Raw genomic sequence first — 20,700 nt, 5'->3', positions numbered from 1 at the left:
AATAAAAATTGTTAAGTTATATTTTGTATAAGTTTCTATTATAGATATAAATTTTAAGTCAAAAAAAAAGGCATATTATATTAATATGATAATTTATTGGTGCCTTGTTTTTTTATAAGTTCATTTTATATTTTTTTAATGAATAAGTAAAATATACATATTGTTGAAATAGTTCAAAAGTACACTTGGAAAAAATATGTGTGCAAATAGAAATGAAAGGGAAAAAATAAGTACGAATAAATAAAAAAATATATATATGTATATATGTATATATATTCGTATGTATGTATGTTATCTTTGTTGCGTCATATTTTATTATGAGTCACGAAAAAAACGAAAAAAAAAAAATACATACATATATATATATGTATAACATTTTCATGTTAAGAAAAGTAACAAATAAAATAAACACATGTCGAAATGTATGTTAAAGGGTGGTAATATATATATATATATATATATATATTTATTCTATGTTACATGTAAATATTTGTTATTCCTTTATAGTATATTACTAAAAAAAAAAAAAAATTTGAATTATGTATTAATATATAAATGATAGTATATATGATTTATTTCATGATAAATTGTTATTATTGTTTTTTGTTGGATATTCATTTATATTGGAAGACATATTGGAGGAAGATATTATATTTTCATCTACATTTTCTTTCCCATTTTCAATAGTATGATGATTGTCTTTTTGTTTTTCTTCTGGTTGTTTTTCATTTTGATTTAACTGGTATGTATTTTTATAATACGTATCAAGTTGTGTTAGTTCATTTTTATTATGATTCTTATCGATTTCATTATAATCAATAAAAGTATTATACTCATCATTATTTGTGTTAATATTTTGATCTGTAGATTTTTCCTCCATATTTATATTATATATATAATTTTGATAATCATTTGTATTTACATATTTATTTTGATCGTTGTTATTGTTTATGTCTTTATCTATTTTTTGTTCGAAATCATAGAAGACACTCTTTGCTTCTTGTGTATTATTAAATTTGTTGAGTGTATGGCTTATATTTTGTTCGTTCTGTGTTTGTAAAAGTTTTTGATTTTCTACTAATGGATCTATATTATTATTCTTATTATTATTATTATTATTTTCATTATTAATTTTTATATATGGATATTTTTTAACATATCTATTATATTTAATAGAAATTATTAATAAAAATGTTAGAATGATAAATAAAAAAATGATATATAATCTATATTTATTAAATAATTGTTTTTTATTTAAGTTTTTTATAATAAATTTAGCATGATCTAATTTATTTGATAAAAAAGAAATATTGGATACATTTTTTTTTATACATTCTCTTTGTTTATTTAAATTATTCATAACATCATTACTAATATATTCTGCATTATCCATTAATATTTTTGAATGATTAATATATACATCTCCTTTTTCTAATATATCTACATCACTTAATAATAATATACGATCATCATAATTCGTATGGTTATTATAATGATTACTGGTTCTTTCATATTTCCTTTTATCGTTTTCAATTATTTCTTCTTTAAATTTTTTTAATTTTATTTTACATTCACATATTTCATTATATATATTATTTAATTCATTTTCTTTATCTTCAACCATATAATTTGTTTCTACTTCCAGTTGCATTTTCTTAAACATACTCTCAGCACTCTTTATTGCCTTCTCATAAATATTTAATAACTTAGTCTGATCGGAATTATTATCCTTAATTATCTTCTCAGTGTATAAAACTGTCTTCATGTATTCATAGCAATTATTCTTGTAGTCATTGTAAAGAGTTTCTGACATTTTCAACGGATTGCTAAAAAGAATAAGCTAAAAGGGAGGGTATCACAAAATATTTAAATAAATAATAAATAAATAAATAAATAAATACACATATATAAATATATTATATATATATTATATATATGTGTATATTTCTTTTAATTTGGGGGGGGAAATATATTTTTTTGAAAAAAAAATAAAATAAAATAAATAACTCATAAATAATAATATAGTAAAAATTATACTCACATATATAATATATATATATATGTGTATATATAAATAGTTATATAGTTTTGCTTTGCGTTATCTTATTTTATAAGAATAAAATGAATATTAATAATATTATCTTTTTTTTTTTTTATTCACATATGAACTACAAAAAATAAAATAAAATAAAAAAAAAAAAAAAAAAAAAAAAAAAAAAATGAATCTTAGTCAAATTATTATTATTACTATGGACAATAAATATGAGCATATAATATATATTATATATATATATTAATATGTATGTATATATATTATATGGGAAGATATACTAGCGTATATATAATAATATATATATATAATATATATAATTTTATATATGCTTTATTTTATTATATTTTTTGTTATATAAAAAATAACTTGCATAAAAAAATATATAATTATATATATTATATATATATGTACATATTCCTTCATTTTAGTTATCAAATGTTTTTTTTTTTTTTTTTTTTTTTTTTTTTTGTGCTTATAAATGGAAACGACTTTTTTATATTATTATTACATACAAATTTGTATATATATATTTTATATTTATAATTTATTTTTACCCTTTTAAGAATATTAGAATATTAGGGGAAAATAATAAAAACGCCCAAATTTTTTTTTTTTCTACAGTTCTTGTTTTGTTTTAATAATATTTATATAATTAAATAAAATTATAAAAATAAACCGAAAGTAACCATTATAATAATACAATATATATATATATATATATATATATATATATATATATATTATTTATATGTATATATTTATATTTTATCTATAATTTTTATAATAACACGTACGCGTAGGCGAGTTCAAAAGGATAAAGTTAACTTAAAAAAAAAAAAAAAAAAAAAAAAAAAAAAATCTGTTCTCCCTTTTGATTATACCATTTGCTTATTTTTCATTCAAACAAAAGTAATGATAGGTTAAAACAATAAAATAAATAAACAAATAAATAAATATAAATATATATATATATATTTATTTATTTATATTGATAAATATGGCTTTGTTCGGAGAACTGTATGAATGCGAAGAATTTTTTAACGAAGAAACGTTTAATATAAAAGAAAGCAAATATTATAATTATGATTTTAAGGATGTGGAAGAACTATTAGATAACTCAGTAGACCCTGTGCTTGTTGAATCTGAGGATATAAACTTAATGAATAAGAATAATAATGATGATGATGATAATAAGAGTTATATTAAAAATATTGAAATAGACATAAAAGAAAATTTTGATAAGATATCAACTAGATATTTATTTTTATATATTAATAAATATAAAGAAATGTATATAAAAAATATGAAAGGATTATATGAGGTAGATTTTTATGATATCCATTTGAAGGGTGATAAGAAAACAATACTTACAAGTGATAATAATATTATAGAATATTGTATGGAAAATTTACTTAATAAAAATAATAGTCCAGATGATAATTATAATGATAATAAGAGTGTAGATAGTGATAATATGAATATTAATAAAAATGAATCCTATCCTATTGATAGTGATAAAAAAGAAAAAGAAAAAAGGGTATATGATCTTTTTTGTATTTATGAAATAATATTAAAATATTTTCCATATAGTTTTAAATTATGGTATCATTATATTAAAGATAGTATAGAAATGATAACAGATGTATATTATTTGAATAAAAAGAATTATAAATATATAAATAAAATATTTGATAAATGTATATTATATATGTATAATTTTAAATCTATATATATAATGTATATTCAATTTTTATATATTCAAAGAAATATAAAAAAAATTCGTAAGATATTTAATCTTTCTTTGCAAAATGTTTATTTGAATCAACACAATGATTTATGGGAGTATATATTATTATTTAATGAGAAGATAAATAATAAGGTTATAAATTATGAATATATTAAAAGATATGTTACTATATATCCTGAACAAATAATACATTTATTTAAACATTATATAAAATATAAAATGTATAAGAATGCTATGATCACCTTCTTTTATATTCTAAATAGCGAAGATAATTTTGATTTAGGTCAATTTTCAAAATATGATATCTATGAAGAGATATACAAACTTTTAAATACTAAAGGAACCTTAAATAATGATATTATACATTTGTTGAAGAAGAATTTATATATATTTAAAAATTATGAAAGCATAACATCTATATATATATTATTAGCAAATAATTTTATATATGATGGAAGATGGAACAAAGCTATGGATTCATATGAAGAGGGTATATCCGAATGTTATACAGTTAATGATTTTATAACTTTATTTGATAATTATATTGAAATGTTGAAAATGTTAATAGATCTAAATATATATGAGCAAGAAGAGAGAGAAAAGGATATTTTGAATAAGACATTAAAAAAAAAAAATAATAATAATAAAAAAAAAAAAAAAAAAAAAAAAAACACATTACATGATGATAATAATAATAATGATGATGATAATAATAATGATAATAATAATGATGATGATAATCATAACAATCTTGGTGTGGATGCCAATTTAATTATAGATTTATATATGGATAAAATAAATTACCTATTAGATCAACGTAAAACCTACATTGCAGATATAAAATTAAAAAATAATAAAAATAATGTATATATATGGTTAAATAAAATAGATTCTATAATAAACGAAGAAGAAAAAATATATTTATATGATGAATGTTTAAAATATTTTGAAACAAATGATTATATAGGGAAATTAAGTGATATATATATTAGTTATGCTTATTATTATTATAATAAAGATGAATATACAAATTGTATAAATATATTTAAATTAGCTTTAAAACAAAATGTTTTTTTTAAAAGTGCAAATGAAATAGCTAATATATTTTGTGCTTGGATTGAAGTCGAATTATTAGAAAAAAATTATAAAGAGGCTTTAAATATAGCAAGACTATCAATTGATATAAATAAAAAATCGTATAATGTATTATATAAATCATCTACTTCTATATTACCATATGAAGATAAATTATTAAATAATAACATGAAAAATAATTATCATACTAATTTTAATTTATTAAGTTGTATGAAATTAGTATCTCTAATTATAGATATGGAAATAAATTATGGAACAGTAGAAACTACATTAAATATGTTTGATTTTCTTTATCATTCAAAATGTATAACAGTAAAAATCGTATTAACCTTATCTACATATTTATATGAAAAAAAATATTTTAATGAATCATTTAAAGTATATGAAAAAGCATTATCTGTTTTTCATTATCCTTATGTATATCCTATATATGTAAATTATATTAATAAATATATTCAAAGATATAAAGATAAAAATATATCATATGTAAGAGACTTATTCAAACAAGCTATATATGGTAATGATAATAAAACATTTATACCAAAAGAATTTGCTAAACAAATATTCTTAATGTATGCAAACTTTGAGGGGAACTATGGATTTATTAAAAGAGAACTTTCAATATATAAAGAAGCTATACCTTTCTTGGAAGAATCAGACAAAATTAAATTTTATAAAATTTTTATATCCAAGGTAAAACAACATTCAACAAATATCAATAAACAAATTAAAGGAAAGAAAAATATATATATATATATATATATATATATATATGTATGTATATTTTTTCATTTTAGGTATCTAGGGCATATGGAATCCAAAAGGCTAGGGAAGCCTTCGAAGAAGCAATCCAAACTCTCTCAGATGATAGTGTAACTACTTATGAAATTAAGAAATATATATTTTTATGTGTATATATATTTTATTAATATGTATATTTTTTTATTTTTATTTTTATTTTTTAGGCTCGTCAATTATGTATGATATATATAGATATGGAATATAAGTTAAATGAATATGAGCGTGTAAGGGCCTTATATATATATACAGCCCAATACACAAACCCTTTAATTTATGTGGATTTCTACAAGGTATAAATAAAAATAATATATATTAAATATATATATTAAATATATATATATATATTATATTTTTTTATATTTTATTTTTTATTTTTTTTCATAGGACTGGAGAGAATTTGAAGCTTTGCATGGAAATGAAAACACGTTTAGAGAAATGATAAGAATAAAAAAGAGCGTCCTAAATATATTTTCGTATGATTAAAAAAAAAAAAAAAATGAAAACATATAAACATATAAACATATAAACATATAAATATATAAACATATAAACATATAAACATATAAATATATAAACATATAAACATATAAACATATAAACATATAAATATATAAACATATAAACATACATTGTGTATATATTTATATTATTAATCATTTTATTTCATCCTTAACTATAAATATTGTTATATTATTTCATTGTCCCTACAATGGACATTTTAAAATGTACATATATTTATGTATGTCTTTATATTGTCCTTATTTATCTTATCTATCTTATTATTTTTTTTTTTTATTTTATTTTTTTTTTATTTTTTTGTAGGAATTCTCGTAATAATATGGAAGATGAAAAACAACAGAAAGCTAATATGGACGAATTGGAAAATACGAAAAGAAAATTAAAAGAGATAATTGAAAAAGAAGAGGAGCATCAAAAAAAACTTAAAAGAAATGAATTGTATAATTATTAGGTAATTGATCTTTTCTTTATTTTATTATCTTATTATTTTAATTTTTTATTATAATATAATTAAGGATCATAAATATAAAATATATATATATATATATTAATCTTTTTTTTTTTTTTTTTTTTTTTTTTTTTTTTTTTTTTTCTTTTTTTTGCGGTGTGTTTAATTTGTTATTAATTTATTTTATTTTTTTTATTTATTCCTCAAAAAAGGAGTAAAAAAAAAAAAAATTAATTAAACTAAAAATGGCTATTCATTATAGAATATAATAAGAACATAAATTTTAAAAATTATATATATATAATTATTAATACGTGTGAGAAGGTAGAAAAGGAAAATCATTTTGTCTTATAAATATAGTTGTGGAGACTACAAGGACATGAAAAAAACTCTCCTTGAAAATATAAAAATAAATAAATATAAATATATATATATATATATATATATATATTTTATAACATGTTTGTAAAAAAATATGGAGTATACCTTCTTATTTTATAAACACAAACACCTGATACACTTAAAGGAGAACTTTCAACATATAGAGAAATACATTGTATACTCTTTAAATTCTTTTTTTCACAATAAAAATCTTGTGAATAATAAAGAGAAGGACAATATATTAAACCATACAACATGTAATTATAATAATTTGACGTACCAACAAATTATAGACATTCTTCAATATTCATCTATATGTGTATCTGTGTGTGAAAAAGTACATGATGAAGAGAAGAGAAATATTGTAGGTTTAGTTTCTCTAGATTATGAATTATTTATAAATGACAATAATAATAATAATAATAAAAATGATGAGGGTGATAATAATAATTATAATTTCGAAAGAATGTATGATGATTCCAATATATGTTTAGAAGATTTATATTATTCTTTATCATTACATATAAAAGAATATAACATATTATCTAATTTAACATTAAATAATACATTAATAATAAATTTAATATTAAATAATAAAGAAAACTATTATGATAATTTATTTTATTATTTATTTCATTCAATTGAAAATTTATCATTTATATTATTATTTTATAATAATGATAATAATATAATAAATGAAGATTTATTTTCTAATGGCTTAACTATAAATTTAAGAAATCTAAAACAACTTGAAAAACAAAATAAATGTATCCCTTTTGATAATGTACTCATATTAAATAAATCTACTTATGTTAGTAAAATATTTTTACGTTTAACATGTACTAGTGATATATATGATTTACATGAACTTTTTAAAAAATTTTCTCATACAAACTTAGAAGAAAGAAATCATTATCTCATATATGATATAATAGATAAAAAGACAGATGAAGATATATTAATAACTATTTTAAATAATAAAAAGAAAATTATAGGATTTGTATCTCTTAAAAAATATATTGATATAAATATTCTGGTTAATCTCTACAATTTGAAGGAATATAACTATTTGTTGAAAAGGGATTTCTTTGAAGATATCTCCGATAGTTTGGTTCATACAAAAAGGACAAAAAATAAAATAAAATAAAATAAAAATTAATTTGATAAAAAGGAACATATAAAATATAAATAAATAAATAAATATATATATATATATTATTTTTTTTTTTTCTCCTTAGAAATCGTATAAGAATGGTAGCAAAAGTTTGAATAAAAGGAAAAAGAAATATTTGTATATAGAATTTAAACAGCACATTTTAAGGTCAATCAAAATAAAGACATTGGAAGATCTAGAAAATAAATATGAAATAAGAAATGAAGTTATTTATGATTATTTATATGAGAATTTGATAGAAGATGTGGATATATATGCTGATTATTTTATAAAGAAAAATATTGATATCAAGGATATCGTCAAAAATATATATAAAAAGGTATACCCACAAAAAGGGTTTAAAAAAAATAAAATACATATATATATATACATATATATATATACATATATATATATATATATATGTGTATATATTCATTTTATAGTTACAGTATGATTATGCAAATTACAAAAAAGGTCCAACTGATGAAGTTGATTTGTCTCTTTTGAACAAGCTTATAAATCTATACTCCCACATTAGTTATTCCGATGTAATTAATATATATATATATATATATATATAGATTTATATATATGTATATATTAAAATTTTATGTTATATTATATTTCTGTATCTCCACATTTATTTTTATTTTGATTTTTTTTTTTCTTTAGATTGCCAAAATAAGCGAAAAGTTCTACAACCATTTTGATAAAATCGAAAAGCTCTATTTTAATTTTAATAATGACAAGACTTATAAAAAAATTTATGAGAAAATAAAAAAAAAGAGGGATGGAATAATAAGTGATGATGAATCTGAAAATAGTATATTTAAAAAAAATAAAAAAAAAAAATACAATATTTATATTATACGTTAATATAATCTCTGTGTAACATTATTTTTAATTATATATATTATACAATTACAATTTATCATATATATATATTTATGATTATATATTTATCAGACAGTAGCAAAATAAATATAATAAAATTGACGAATGAAAATGAAATGAAAAAAAATGAAAACAATTTTAAAGAGGTTATAAACCTGTCTTATTTTGACATTTTTCTTTTACTACAAAATATATATCCCGAGATTTTCAAAAAGGTTTGTTTATAAAATAAATAAAATAAAAATAAATAAATAAATAAATATAAATATATATATATATATATTTTATTAGAATGAGATAATATTGTTGTTTTTATTCCTGGACTTATACGAATTAATTATTGTGGAAGAAACAACCCTATTTGATTGTGTATCATTTAAAGTAATATTTTTTTTATAAATATATAGATATTTCCATTACCAATTATATACTCATATATATATATTGTAGATGTTCTTAGACGAATTGGCACTTATAAAAAAAAACTATTTTATATGCAAATATAAACATATCAATTGGCTACGAAATATAAGCAATGATGACAAAAATGCATTTGCATTGAATTTATTTATATTAAACGATAAGGTATTCAAAAATAAATAAATAAATAAATATTATATATATATATATATATTACATTTGTGGGTAGTACTTGTAATTAATTTATTAATATGCTCCCCAGTATAATATTATTATTTGTTTTATTATATTTTTTTTTTTCGTAGTATTATAGTTACTGTAAAGACATTCTTTTAAAAATCGAAAAATATTTTGACGAAGTGGACTACATTATTACAACTAATAATGAAAGGGGGAATATGCCCTTTATATTAAATTATTTCAATAGAGTTAAAAAAAAAAAGAAAGCGAACACTCTAGAATCATTATATATATTAAATAAATACACACTTTTTTTACATCCTACAACTGATTATATGAAACTAGAAGATATAGAACATGTTCAAAGATTGTTAGAAAAGGTAAAACATAAAGAAAAAAACAAAATTAAGCAATATATATTATATCTTCAGGACTATTGTAAGGATGAAGCACGAAAAGATGATCAACATGGCAACTTGATGGTTCAATCATCCTTAGGTTAATAATAAAATAAAAATAATAACACAAAAATGTATAACTATATATATATATATATATATATATATATATTTATTTATGTAAAAATGAAATTTTCTTTCCTTATTCATAAATAATAATTGGCCCATTTTATAGAGTTAAAATTTTATCAGCTACATAATTACTACATTTATGTTAGTAAATGTGGAAATAATATTATCAATATAACTACAGGAAGTATTCTGAATAATATGGATTTTTATTATATATACAAAATCTATGATTTCAAAAATATTCTTATACCTAATGACAACGAGAAAATGAAGCATTTCCGTTTGTTCTTTTTTTCGTCAATAATTATTTTCAAATATTACGATAAAAAAATTATTCACAATATTTTAATGTAACACTAGAAAAATATACACAAATATATATATATATATATTTATTTATATATATATTTATATATGTATGTGTGTGCATGTTCTTTTATAATATGATAAATATACAAATAGTACTTACTTATATACATTCTTATATTTTCCATATACATTTTTTTATCCTTTGAAGGTTAACCAATACTTGTTCTTGTCACATTTCAATGGATGATGATATATACCTAGACATTTATCGTCATTTTATCTTTTTAAACAAAAAAGATAATGATGTAAGTATTTTTAGAGAAGATAATATATTCTTAAGAGAATCAGAAAGAACTGAAAATAATGAGAAGAACAAAAATCACCGAAAAAAAACAAAACAATGTGATAAGAAATATTTAGTTTTAACCAAAAATATGTGCCTAAGAAAATGCATTAACATAGATCATAATATCGTCTTCTGGGGAGCTAATGATATATGTCTTAATATCCTTTATAAAATATTAAGAAAAAATGAATATTTTTTTAATAATATTATCCTCATCATTGCTTATAAAAATAAATATTTAAATACCAAAAATAATGTAAAAGAAAACAAATCCGTCAAAAACTGTAGTCTAGAAAGTGCTCTTATGTATAACAAATTAAAAAATATCATGATAAATGAAAGAATTAAAATTATATATGATAATATTTATAATATTAATAGGAAAAAGAAACAAATAGAATTAAATAATAAAAATTACATTTATTATGATTATCTTTTTATATGTTTTGACAAACAAGATGTTACCACTTACTCTTTTAATTTAAATAGCTATGAAGAAGGGAAAAAAAGAAACTTTAATTTTATAGAAACATATGAAAATAAGAATTATAAAAATATCAAATTTGACTTTCTTGTCAAAGAAAAAGATTATGAAAAATATGAACATGTCAATTCTTTTTATTGTCAAAAAAAAAAAAATTATTTACTAAAAAAAAAAAAACCTTCCAAGCAAGAAAATGATATAAGCTCCAGTACATCAGATTTAAATGAAACTAATTCAATGGAGAGTTACAAAAATTGTGATAAAAGTAAATTAGGATTAAAAAATTTGAACTGTAAAAAAAGTGCCCGTAAAAATGTTCCATTAGTAAAAAAGGGAGTAAATAGCCTGAACAAGTCAGGCAAATGTAAAAAGAAACAGGAGAGAGATGAAACGCCCATGATGTATAATATGAAAAATAAAAGAGTTGAAAAATATTATGGTGATAAAGAAGATAGTGAAGATGAAAATAGTGATGATAAAAATAGTGATGATGAAAATAGTGATGATGAAAATAGTGATGATGAGGATAATGATGATGAAGGCAGTGATGGTGATAATAATAATTTTAATAATAATGATAATAATTATTATGAGGAAGATAATTCTGAAGTAGATATTTCATCCAGATACACAACATTATCTTCAAGCTTCTTACCATCAAGTGAAGCAAGTGTCAATGATAGTGCATACGATGATTATAAAGATGATATATATAACAAAAAAAAAGAAAAAATAGAAGAATTGAAAAGCGATGGAAAATCATTTAATACTACAGAAAATAATTGTTCTCAACACAAAATAATAATAGAAAGAGGAGAAAAGGATAATCACAATATAGAACAAAATAAAAATGAATATATAGATAAATATTCAAATGTAAGTTCTAATAACAATTTAAATATAAAAGAGGATTTAAAGGGAAAACTAAACCCAAATGTTAATAAAAAGAGTATCTATTTAGAAAATTCAAATAAAGAGAATGTATCTAAAAATGAGGAACATATAAATATAAATAAGGAGAATGATAAAAATGTTATAAAGCAATATAATGAAAACACTGAAATGATAAATAAAGAAAAGGTGAATAGAAATATTGATGGTGTCTTCAGTATCAGTGATCCTTTTCTTGAGAAATACTTTGATAAGAATAGTAAATATATGAATATTGTCCGAAATTGTGTAAATTATATAATAATATACAGTAATAATATAGATATATTAAATATGGTAAATTTCTTTTTAATAAATAAGATACATACATATAAAATAATAATTATTTATCCATATACATGTAATAAATGTCATGGAAGAAAACAAAAAGATAAGATTAAAGAAAATATATTTAAAGAACGAATATATTACAAAGATAAAAGTCATCTAAAAAATAATTATTTATTTTGTGATTATATACATAAAAACAATTTTTATCATAAAAATTATGTTTTTGAAAATATTAAATATGTTTTGAATAAAATATTCTTTCTTTTTCATCTATTGAAAATACGTATAATTTATGGACATATATTAGCAGTTAAAAAAAGTAAAAAAAACAGATTGAAATATGTTCTTCTTCATATATGTAAACATAGAAATAATATAGACTTCTCTTATTTTCATACACACAAATTCATATATGAAAATACATTACTAATACCATGTAGAATTCTTTTATGTTCCTACATTTTTGATATAAATAATCATTTGCATTATATTTTGAATAAATCCTCTATTGTATATAATGAAAAAATATGTGTTAATCATCAATTTCAGGTATTTTGAAAATGGAATATAATAAAATAAAAAATAAATGTATAATTACATGTAATAATTATGTAACATGATACATATTGTCTGACGAGTATATGTATATGTATATATGTATATGTGTATATGTATATATATATATATATATATATATTATATATATATATTTTTCCCCCTTCATTCTACAGACAAACGATAAATTCATTTTTAGCGCAGGTGAGTTGTGTACTTTTTCAAACAAATATCGAATAAGTACTGACAACATTTTAAATCACGAATATTATAGTAGCATGGAAATTGGTAAGTTTGTAAGCAGACAGTTTTTAAAGATTGTGATTGAACAATGTTGTTTATCTTATAATATGTTTAAGTCCAAAAATGAAGAAATGAGAAGTAAAAAAAAACAAAAACAAATAGAATATAGTGACAAAATTGATAAAATCATAGAAAAGGATATTGAAGAAACAAATGATATAAAGAGAAATGTCGAAAGTAAAAAGACACATAATAATTTAGACTTATATAAAAAATTAAAAAATTTTGAAATACCTATAATATATTTCAATACTCTTCCTTGTAATTTTTATTTTTATCATTTTGAGGCATCACGTGGTGATTTATATAAATATAACCATTCTTCCATAATGCAAAATGAAAAAATAAAAAAAATGGATGAGAAAAAAATATATTCAAATAAAACAAACAACCAAATTAATAATAAGAACAAAAATGATATGGTAGATAATTCTGAACAAATATATCATGAAGCCTTTTGTACAGATAATTTAAAAATAAGTATAAATAAAGAAAAAAAAATGAACAATTATTTTAATGTTCAATATTTTGAAATATCAAAAAATATATATACTCAAGGATATTATTGCAAAGTTACAACGAATTCTTTTAATTTGATAAATTCCTTTACATATTTGGGTAACAAAAAAATAAAATGAAATATATTCATATTGAAGTAATATATATATATATATATATATATATATTTTATTTTATCAGGATGTGATGAATTGAACTTTCACAAGCTACACAAACTTTGTAATATGCCAATAAATTATTTTTATGTAATTTTAAAAAATATCAAAAATAATCCTCATTATGACATTTTAAGTATGCTAAATGAAGACAGGGAAAAATCTATCTTCCACTATAAGTAAATAAAAAATTTGAAAACATAATGAGTGACATATATATAAAATATGTATATATATTTGTTTTATTCTATTACATATATTTTTGTGTTTTTCACTTTTTATAATATTCGTAGGTTTCAAATCTTTAAAGAGAAACTCAAAAAAAAAATCATTACGTTACCCAACATAAAGGAATCGATACAATTTTTACTAAAGGTAAAAAAAAAAAAAAAAAAAATTAAAAGCTCTAAAATATTCATACATATATATTTTTGTTTTCTTTTTGAAGGATGTAAACGATGTGGATTCGTTTAAAACATATATAAAAGACCAACTGTTCAAGGAAAAACACATGTTTAACGATACAATTAAAAAAGAGGTTGAATCAAATTTGGTGGAATATATTAAAGAAAATAATGAACTCCTAAATGGTTATTACATACCCAATTGAATATATATCATTTTATTTATATAAAGTTTTTAATAGTTTATTTTACAAGCGAACAAATATATATATACATATATATGTACAAATATTTATATATATTCCTTTTTATAAGTACTTCAATATATTTATTATAATATATAATAAACTTCAAATGAATATTTGTTAAGTTTTATTTTATTATTATTATAGAATATATATGTTTATATGATATATAAATTAAATTATATGTGTGGGGGAAAATAACATTTAATTTTGAAAGGTATAAAATGTACCTTCTTAATCTATCTATATATATATATATATACATACGTGTATTATAATATATATAAAAATAAAATAAATATACAAAATAAAAAGGTTACAAATATTTTAAAGAGGGGGTGTGCTTTAAAAAAATTATATAATAAAATAAATGTACATAAAAATGTAGAAAAAAAAATAAATAAAAATAAATAGGACCTTTATTATAATATTATATTATTATTATTAATATATAATAAACAATATATATATATATATATATATATATTTATTTATTTATTTATTTATATTTTCCATTTTTGATGAATATATTTGTATGATTTTAATTTTATGTCAATCAAGAAACTTGCTTAGCCATTTCCAATGCCTTGGATTTTACCTCCTCTAAACCTCCAACCATATAAAAAGCCATTTCTGGTAGGTCATCACAATTACCTTTTAAAAGTTCTGAGAATCCAGTAATAGTATCTTCTAATTCTACAAATCTACCAGGTTTTCCTGTGAAAACTTCAGCAACAGCAAAAGGTTGAGATAAAAACCTTTGTACTTTTCTAGCTCTTGCAACAGTTAATTTATCTTGTTCTGATAATTCATCAATACCAAGAATTGCAATAATATCTTGAAGTGATTTATAATCTTGTAATATTTGTTGTACATTTCTTGCAACTTGATATTGTTCAGCTCCTACAATATCTGGTGTTAACATACGAGAAGTAGAATCTAAAGGATCAACAGCTGGGTATATTCCTAATTCTGCTATAGATCTTGATAAGACAGTAGTAGCATCTAAGTGAGAAAAGGTAGTTGCAGGTGCAGGGTCTGTTAAATCATCAGCTGGTACATATACAGCTTGTACAGATGTAATAGAACCATTTTTTGTAGTTGTAATTCTTTCTTGTAATGCACCTAAATCTGTTGCTAATGTTGGTTGATAACCCACAGCTGAAGGAATACGACCTAACAAAGCTGACACTTCTGATCCTGCTTGTGTAAATCTATAAATATTATCAATAAATAATAATACATCTTGATTTTCTTCATCTCTAAAATATTCAGCAACTGTTAAACCTGTTAATGCAACTCTTGCACGAGCACCAGGAGGTTCATTCATTTGTCCATATACAAGAGCAGCTTTAGATCCATTAAAATCGAATTGATTATTTCCAATATTTTTTTTTTTAATAACACCAGTTGTTATCATTTCATGATATAAATCATTACCTTCTCTAGTTCTTTCTCCTACACCAGCAAAAACAGAATAACCACCATGTTTTTTAGCTACATTATTAATAAGTTCCATAATGAGAACAGTTTTACCTACTCCTGCACCTCCAAACAAACCAATTTTTCCACCCTTAGCATATGGAGCTATTAAATCTACAACTTTAATACCTGTGATTAATAAAGCAGGTTCTGTACTTTGATCAGTAAATAATGGAGGGTCTCTATGTATAGGTAATGTTTTCTTATGATTAATATTTCCACATTCATCTATTGGTTCACCTATAACATTCATAATTCTTCCTAATGTTTCTTTACCTACTGGTACACATATAGGATTACCACTATCTTTTACTTCTTGACCTCTAACTAAACCATCAGTTGCATCCATTGCGATTGTTCTTACTACTTTATTACCTAAATGTTGAGCAACTTCTAAAATTAATTTCTTGTTATCCAATTCTACTTCTAAAGCATTTAATATAGATGGTGGTGTATCCTGAAATTCTACATCTACTACTGCACCTATCACTTGGGCTATTTTACCGATTTTTATTTTATTACTAACTTCATTATTCTTATTTCCTACACTTATGTTTTTCTTCATATTTAAATGTTCACTGCTACTAACATAGCGACAATTAATTCGTAAATTTGGAGAGCCTCCAAATTTTATGAAGGTTGGAAGCATCTTCGCAATATTAAAGAGTTTCAACCTATGCATTTTTTATTTCTTTCGGACCATATAAATATGAGAAAAGAAAAATATAAATAAATATAAATAAATAAATAAATATAAATATATATATATATATATATATATATTATATACTAAAAAGTGTACACATAAATAAAAAATTGTATCACATTTGGACTCTTAATATATAAATATATTTATGAAGATGTAATTTATAAAAATGATATAATTTCCAAATGTATGTTCTTTTATAAAAAAAATAAAATAAATAAATAAAAATTTATAAATATATATATATATATATAATATAAGGGCTGTTTTTTATTTTATTTTATTTATTATTTTATTTTTTTATTTCTTAAAAAAATGAATACATTTTAATTATATTTTTATATGCCTTTTGCAAACAATATTTGAAAATATGTACATAGAAAGTTTACTTATTTTGCCGAAAAAAAAAATAATATATATAATTATATTTTTTTAAAGGTGTGTTAATAAATGAGAGCATAAACAAATTATCATGCAATATTATTATATTATTATATTCATTATTTTTTAGTATATTAAATATATCATTATGTATATATATATATATATATTTTTTTTTATTTTATTTTTTTTATGCTTAATGGAGATATTGCATGAATATTTTTAAATATTCAAAGAGAAAAAAAATAAAATAAAAAAAAGGTCAACATAAATTTATATATGTATGTTCGTGCGTTTACAATATTATGAAACATGAGTGGAAAATAAGAACATATTAAAAGGCTACACAAAAATAAAATATACACATATTCTCAATATGATATATTTCCCCCTCAATTTTAATAATAATCTAGTAATTATAACACATACAAATATATAAATATTAATATATATATATGTATAATTTATTTTATTTTTAAATTTTTCAATACGTTTGTATAATCATAATATTTAAAGTTTTTAACATAATAATGAGAGAAAAAAAAAAAAAAAAAAAAAAAAAAGGGAAAAATCTGATTAATAATTAAATGGAATAAATAATAAGGACATGCACAAAATATTATATATAATATATAACATATAATATTATTTGTTTATGTATAAAATAAATAAATTATACAATAAGAGTAAAATGTACATATATATATATATATATATATATATATATTTATTTATTTATATGTATATATAATATTCGTTTTTTTTTAAGCCTTGTATTCTTTAAGCAAATGGTAAGTTGCTTGCCCATTGAACAACTTCCTTTTTAAGTTCGTCTATTTTAGGGTTATTAACAAGCCCTTTTTTAAAGTCAACTAATTTTTTTCCATATTTTTGTTGTAACTCATCAGTTAAGACTATAGCCTTCAATAACATGTCGGCAATAAATTCCATGTCTTTTTCTTTACAACCTCTAGTGGTAAGTGCTGGGGTACCTACACGAATTCCACTAGGTGAAATACAATCAACATCTGAAGGTATTGTATTTTTATTTAAAGCAATATTGATGGCATTACATGTTTCTTGAAGTTTTGATCCAGTTATATTATATTTTCTTAAATCAACAACTATAAGATGATTATCAGTTCCGTTCGTTACTAGATCAATATTTCTCTTAAGTAAACATTCTGCCAATGCTTTACTATTTAGAAGAACTTGTTTTGCATATTCTTTAAAGAATGGTGTATTAACCTCTCTTAACTGACAAGCAACAGCAGCTATTTTGTTATTATGTGGTCCGCCTTGGAAACTTGGAAATACTGAACTATTAATTTTTTGATCAATACCTGGGTTTCTTTTTTTATTAAAAAAAATGAGTGCACTTCTTGGTCCTCTTAATATCTTATGTGTAGTAGTAGTAACTACATCAGCATATGTAAATGGGTTATTTAATAAATTACATGCAACAAAACTTGAAATGTGAGATATATCAGCAAATAAATAAGCATTAACTTCATCACATATTTCTCTAAATCCTTTATAATCAATATCTCTAGGATAACTTGTATAACCACATATAATAACTTTAGGTTGAAAGGATAAGGCAAGGTTTCTAACAGATTCCATATCAACATATCCTTCGCTGTTACATTTATATAATTTAGATTCAAATAAATCAGATGTAATAGATACTTTTTTTCTTTCATCAAAAAAACCATGTGTCAAATGACCACCTGAACATAAATGCATACCCATTATTTTACCTTTAACTCCTACTAAGGCATATAAAGCTTGAACATTAGCAGCTGAACCTGACAACGGTTGTACATTCACACCCCATTCTTCTTCACTAACATTAAAGGCTTCTAATGCTCTTTTATAACATAATTCTTCTATTTTGTCTACATAATCATTCCCACCATAAAATCTTTTATGAGGATAACCTTCAGAATATTTATTGCTTATTCTATCTCCTAGGCATTCACGTACTGCTGTGTTCGTTAAATTCTAAATCGAAGAAAAATCAAAAAAAAAAAAAAAAAAAAAAAAAAAAAAAAAATATATATATATATATATATATATATATATATATATAGAAACGTGTGCATATATATGAATAAATAAATAAATATATACATATATATATATGAATTTTTTTATTATTCTTTAGTAAAACCTACCTCTGAAGCTATAAGGTTAATAGTTTCTTTTTGTCTCTTCTTCTCCTGTTCTAATAAATCAAAGAGCTCCTTGTCAACTTTTTCCAAAGGATCGTTATTAAACTGAAATAAGGAATTAACATATTGTAATTTAAAGAAGTGTAATTTATATTATATATTTTTGGATATACATATGTATATATTATGTATGTATATTTTTTTTATTTTTACCATTTTGTCTTTTATAATATTATGTAAAGGTTTAAAATATTTTTTTTTAATTTATTATTTCTGGGAGAAAAAAAAAAAAAAAAAATCTAGGTAAATATATTTTATAAGAAAATACAAAAACCTTTTTGTAAAAAATTATATATTTTATAAAAGAGTTTTATATCGTATTATATATAAAAACTATTATATAATATTTTTGCTAATTTTGAATATTTATTCAATATTACAATATATATATATATATATATGTATATTTTTTTTTTTTTTTTTTTTATTAGGATGGGATAAGAATAAAAGTTAAATATGTATTTTTTCAATTTACCCTCAAATATATTTTTATTATTTTAAGAAAAAACAGAAAATACTTCTAGGAATATTAAACTGTATATAAATAGGTTATTTTTTTATAATCGATTTTTTTCTTAATATTTGTATGGGTGAATATGTTTTTGTTTTGTATTAAAAAAATAATAAAATAGGAATATATTATATTATATATATAAATGAATGAATAAAAAAAAAAAAAACATATATATATATAATATATATTTATTTATGTTGTATTCACTAAATGTGAATACTTTTACCTTTTTCATTAGTATGCAAGTTAGATGTAATAGAACAAATATATAAAATAAATAATATATATATATATTATATAATATAATATAATACATTTACGTATTTTATTTCTTGCTTCCGTTTCAGTATTTTTATTAACAAATAATTACAAAATTATACAGAAAAGGGTAAAGTTTTTTTTTTTTTTTTTTTTTTTTTATTAATTCTTTGAAATTATTCCTTACCTCTAAAACATACATGTTCATAAAAAAAAAAAAAAAAAAAAAAAAAAAAAAAAAAAAATTTTTACAAAACGATATTTGTATTTTTTTAGAATATATGACAATAAAACAAAAAAAAAGGAAGAAATTTATATATTTAATAATACACAAGAAAAAAGAAATATACATATATATAT

The 20,700-nt window shown here is 20.0% G+C and overlaps 5 protein-coding genes across 5 annotated transcripts; 2 read left to right on the top strand and 3 right to left on the bottom strand.

Annotated features, from left to right (window-relative positions):
• Positions 1-577: 577 nt before the first annotated feature.
• On the bottom strand, positions 578-1,813 carry PADL01_1236600 (vesicle transport v-SNARE protein VTI1, putative; the record flags this gene model as incomplete). The annotated part of the gene is made up of 1 exon (XM_028683335.1): positions 578-1,813. One exon carries the CDS (start codon positions 1,811-1,813, stop codon positions 578-580), a length of 1,236 nt encoding a protein of 411 aa, XP_028539524.1.
• Positions 1,814-3,050: 1,237 nt separating this feature from the next.
• Positions 3,051-6,666, top strand: PADL01_1236500 (pre-mRNA-splicing factor SYF1, putative; the record flags this gene model as incomplete). The annotated part of the gene is made up of 5 exons (XM_028683334.1): positions 3,051-5,588; positions 5,693-5,767; positions 5,861-5,986; positions 6,081-6,169; positions 6,519-6,666. 5 exons carry the CDS (start codon positions 3,051-3,053, stop codon positions 6,664-6,666), a joined length of 2,976 nt encoding a protein of 991 aa, XP_028539523.1.
• A 472-nt stretch (positions 6,667-7,138) lies between these two features.
• Positions 7,139-14,726, top strand: PADL01_1236400 (conserved Plasmodium protein, unknown function; the record flags this gene model as incomplete). Its single annotated transcript, XM_028683333.1, has 14 exons — positions 7,139-8,155; positions 8,283-8,537; positions 8,644-8,748; positions 8,873-9,023; positions 9,167-9,309; positions 9,386-9,475; positions 9,545-9,679; positions 9,820-10,192; positions 10,328-10,574; positions 10,742-13,133; positions 13,316-14,060; positions 14,142-14,295; positions 14,410-14,491; positions 14,565-14,726. The coding sequence occupies 14 exons, from the start codon at positions 7,139-7,141 to the stop codon at positions 14,724-14,726; spliced, it is 6,051 nt and encodes a 2,016-aa protein (XP_028539522.1).
• A 595-nt stretch (positions 14,727-15,321) lies between these two features.
• Positions 15,322-16,929, bottom strand: PADL01_1236300 (ATP synthase subunit beta, mitochondrial; the record flags this gene model as incomplete). The annotated part of the gene is made up of 1 exon (XM_028683332.1): positions 15,322-16,929. The coding sequence occupies one exon, from the start codon at positions 16,927-16,929 to the stop codon at positions 15,322-15,324; it is 1,608 nt and encodes a 535-aa protein (XP_028539521.1).
• Positions 16,930-18,114: 1,185 nt separating this feature from the next.
• On the bottom strand, positions 18,115-19,724 carry PADL01_1236200 (serine hydroxymethyltransferase; the record flags this gene model as incomplete). The annotated part of the gene is made up of 3 exons (XM_028683331.1): positions 18,115-19,338; positions 19,512-19,613; positions 19,722-19,724. The coding sequence occupies 3 exons, from the start codon at positions 19,722-19,724 to the stop codon at positions 18,115-18,117; spliced, it is 1,329 nt and encodes a 442-aa protein (XP_028539520.1).
• Between the last annotated feature and the right edge of the window lie 976 nt (positions 19,725-20,700).

Source organism: Plasmodium sp. gorilla clade G2, assembly GCF_900097015.1.
Source record: "Plasmodium sp. gorilla clade G2 genome assembly, chromosome: 12".
NCBI classification, from domain to species: Eukaryota; Apicomplexa; class Aconoidasida; order Haemosporida; family Plasmodiidae; genus Plasmodium; species Plasmodium adleri (nom. inval.).
The sequence above is the reverse complement of the archived record's forward strand: the minus strand, read 5'-3'. Positions and strand labels throughout refer to the sequence as shown.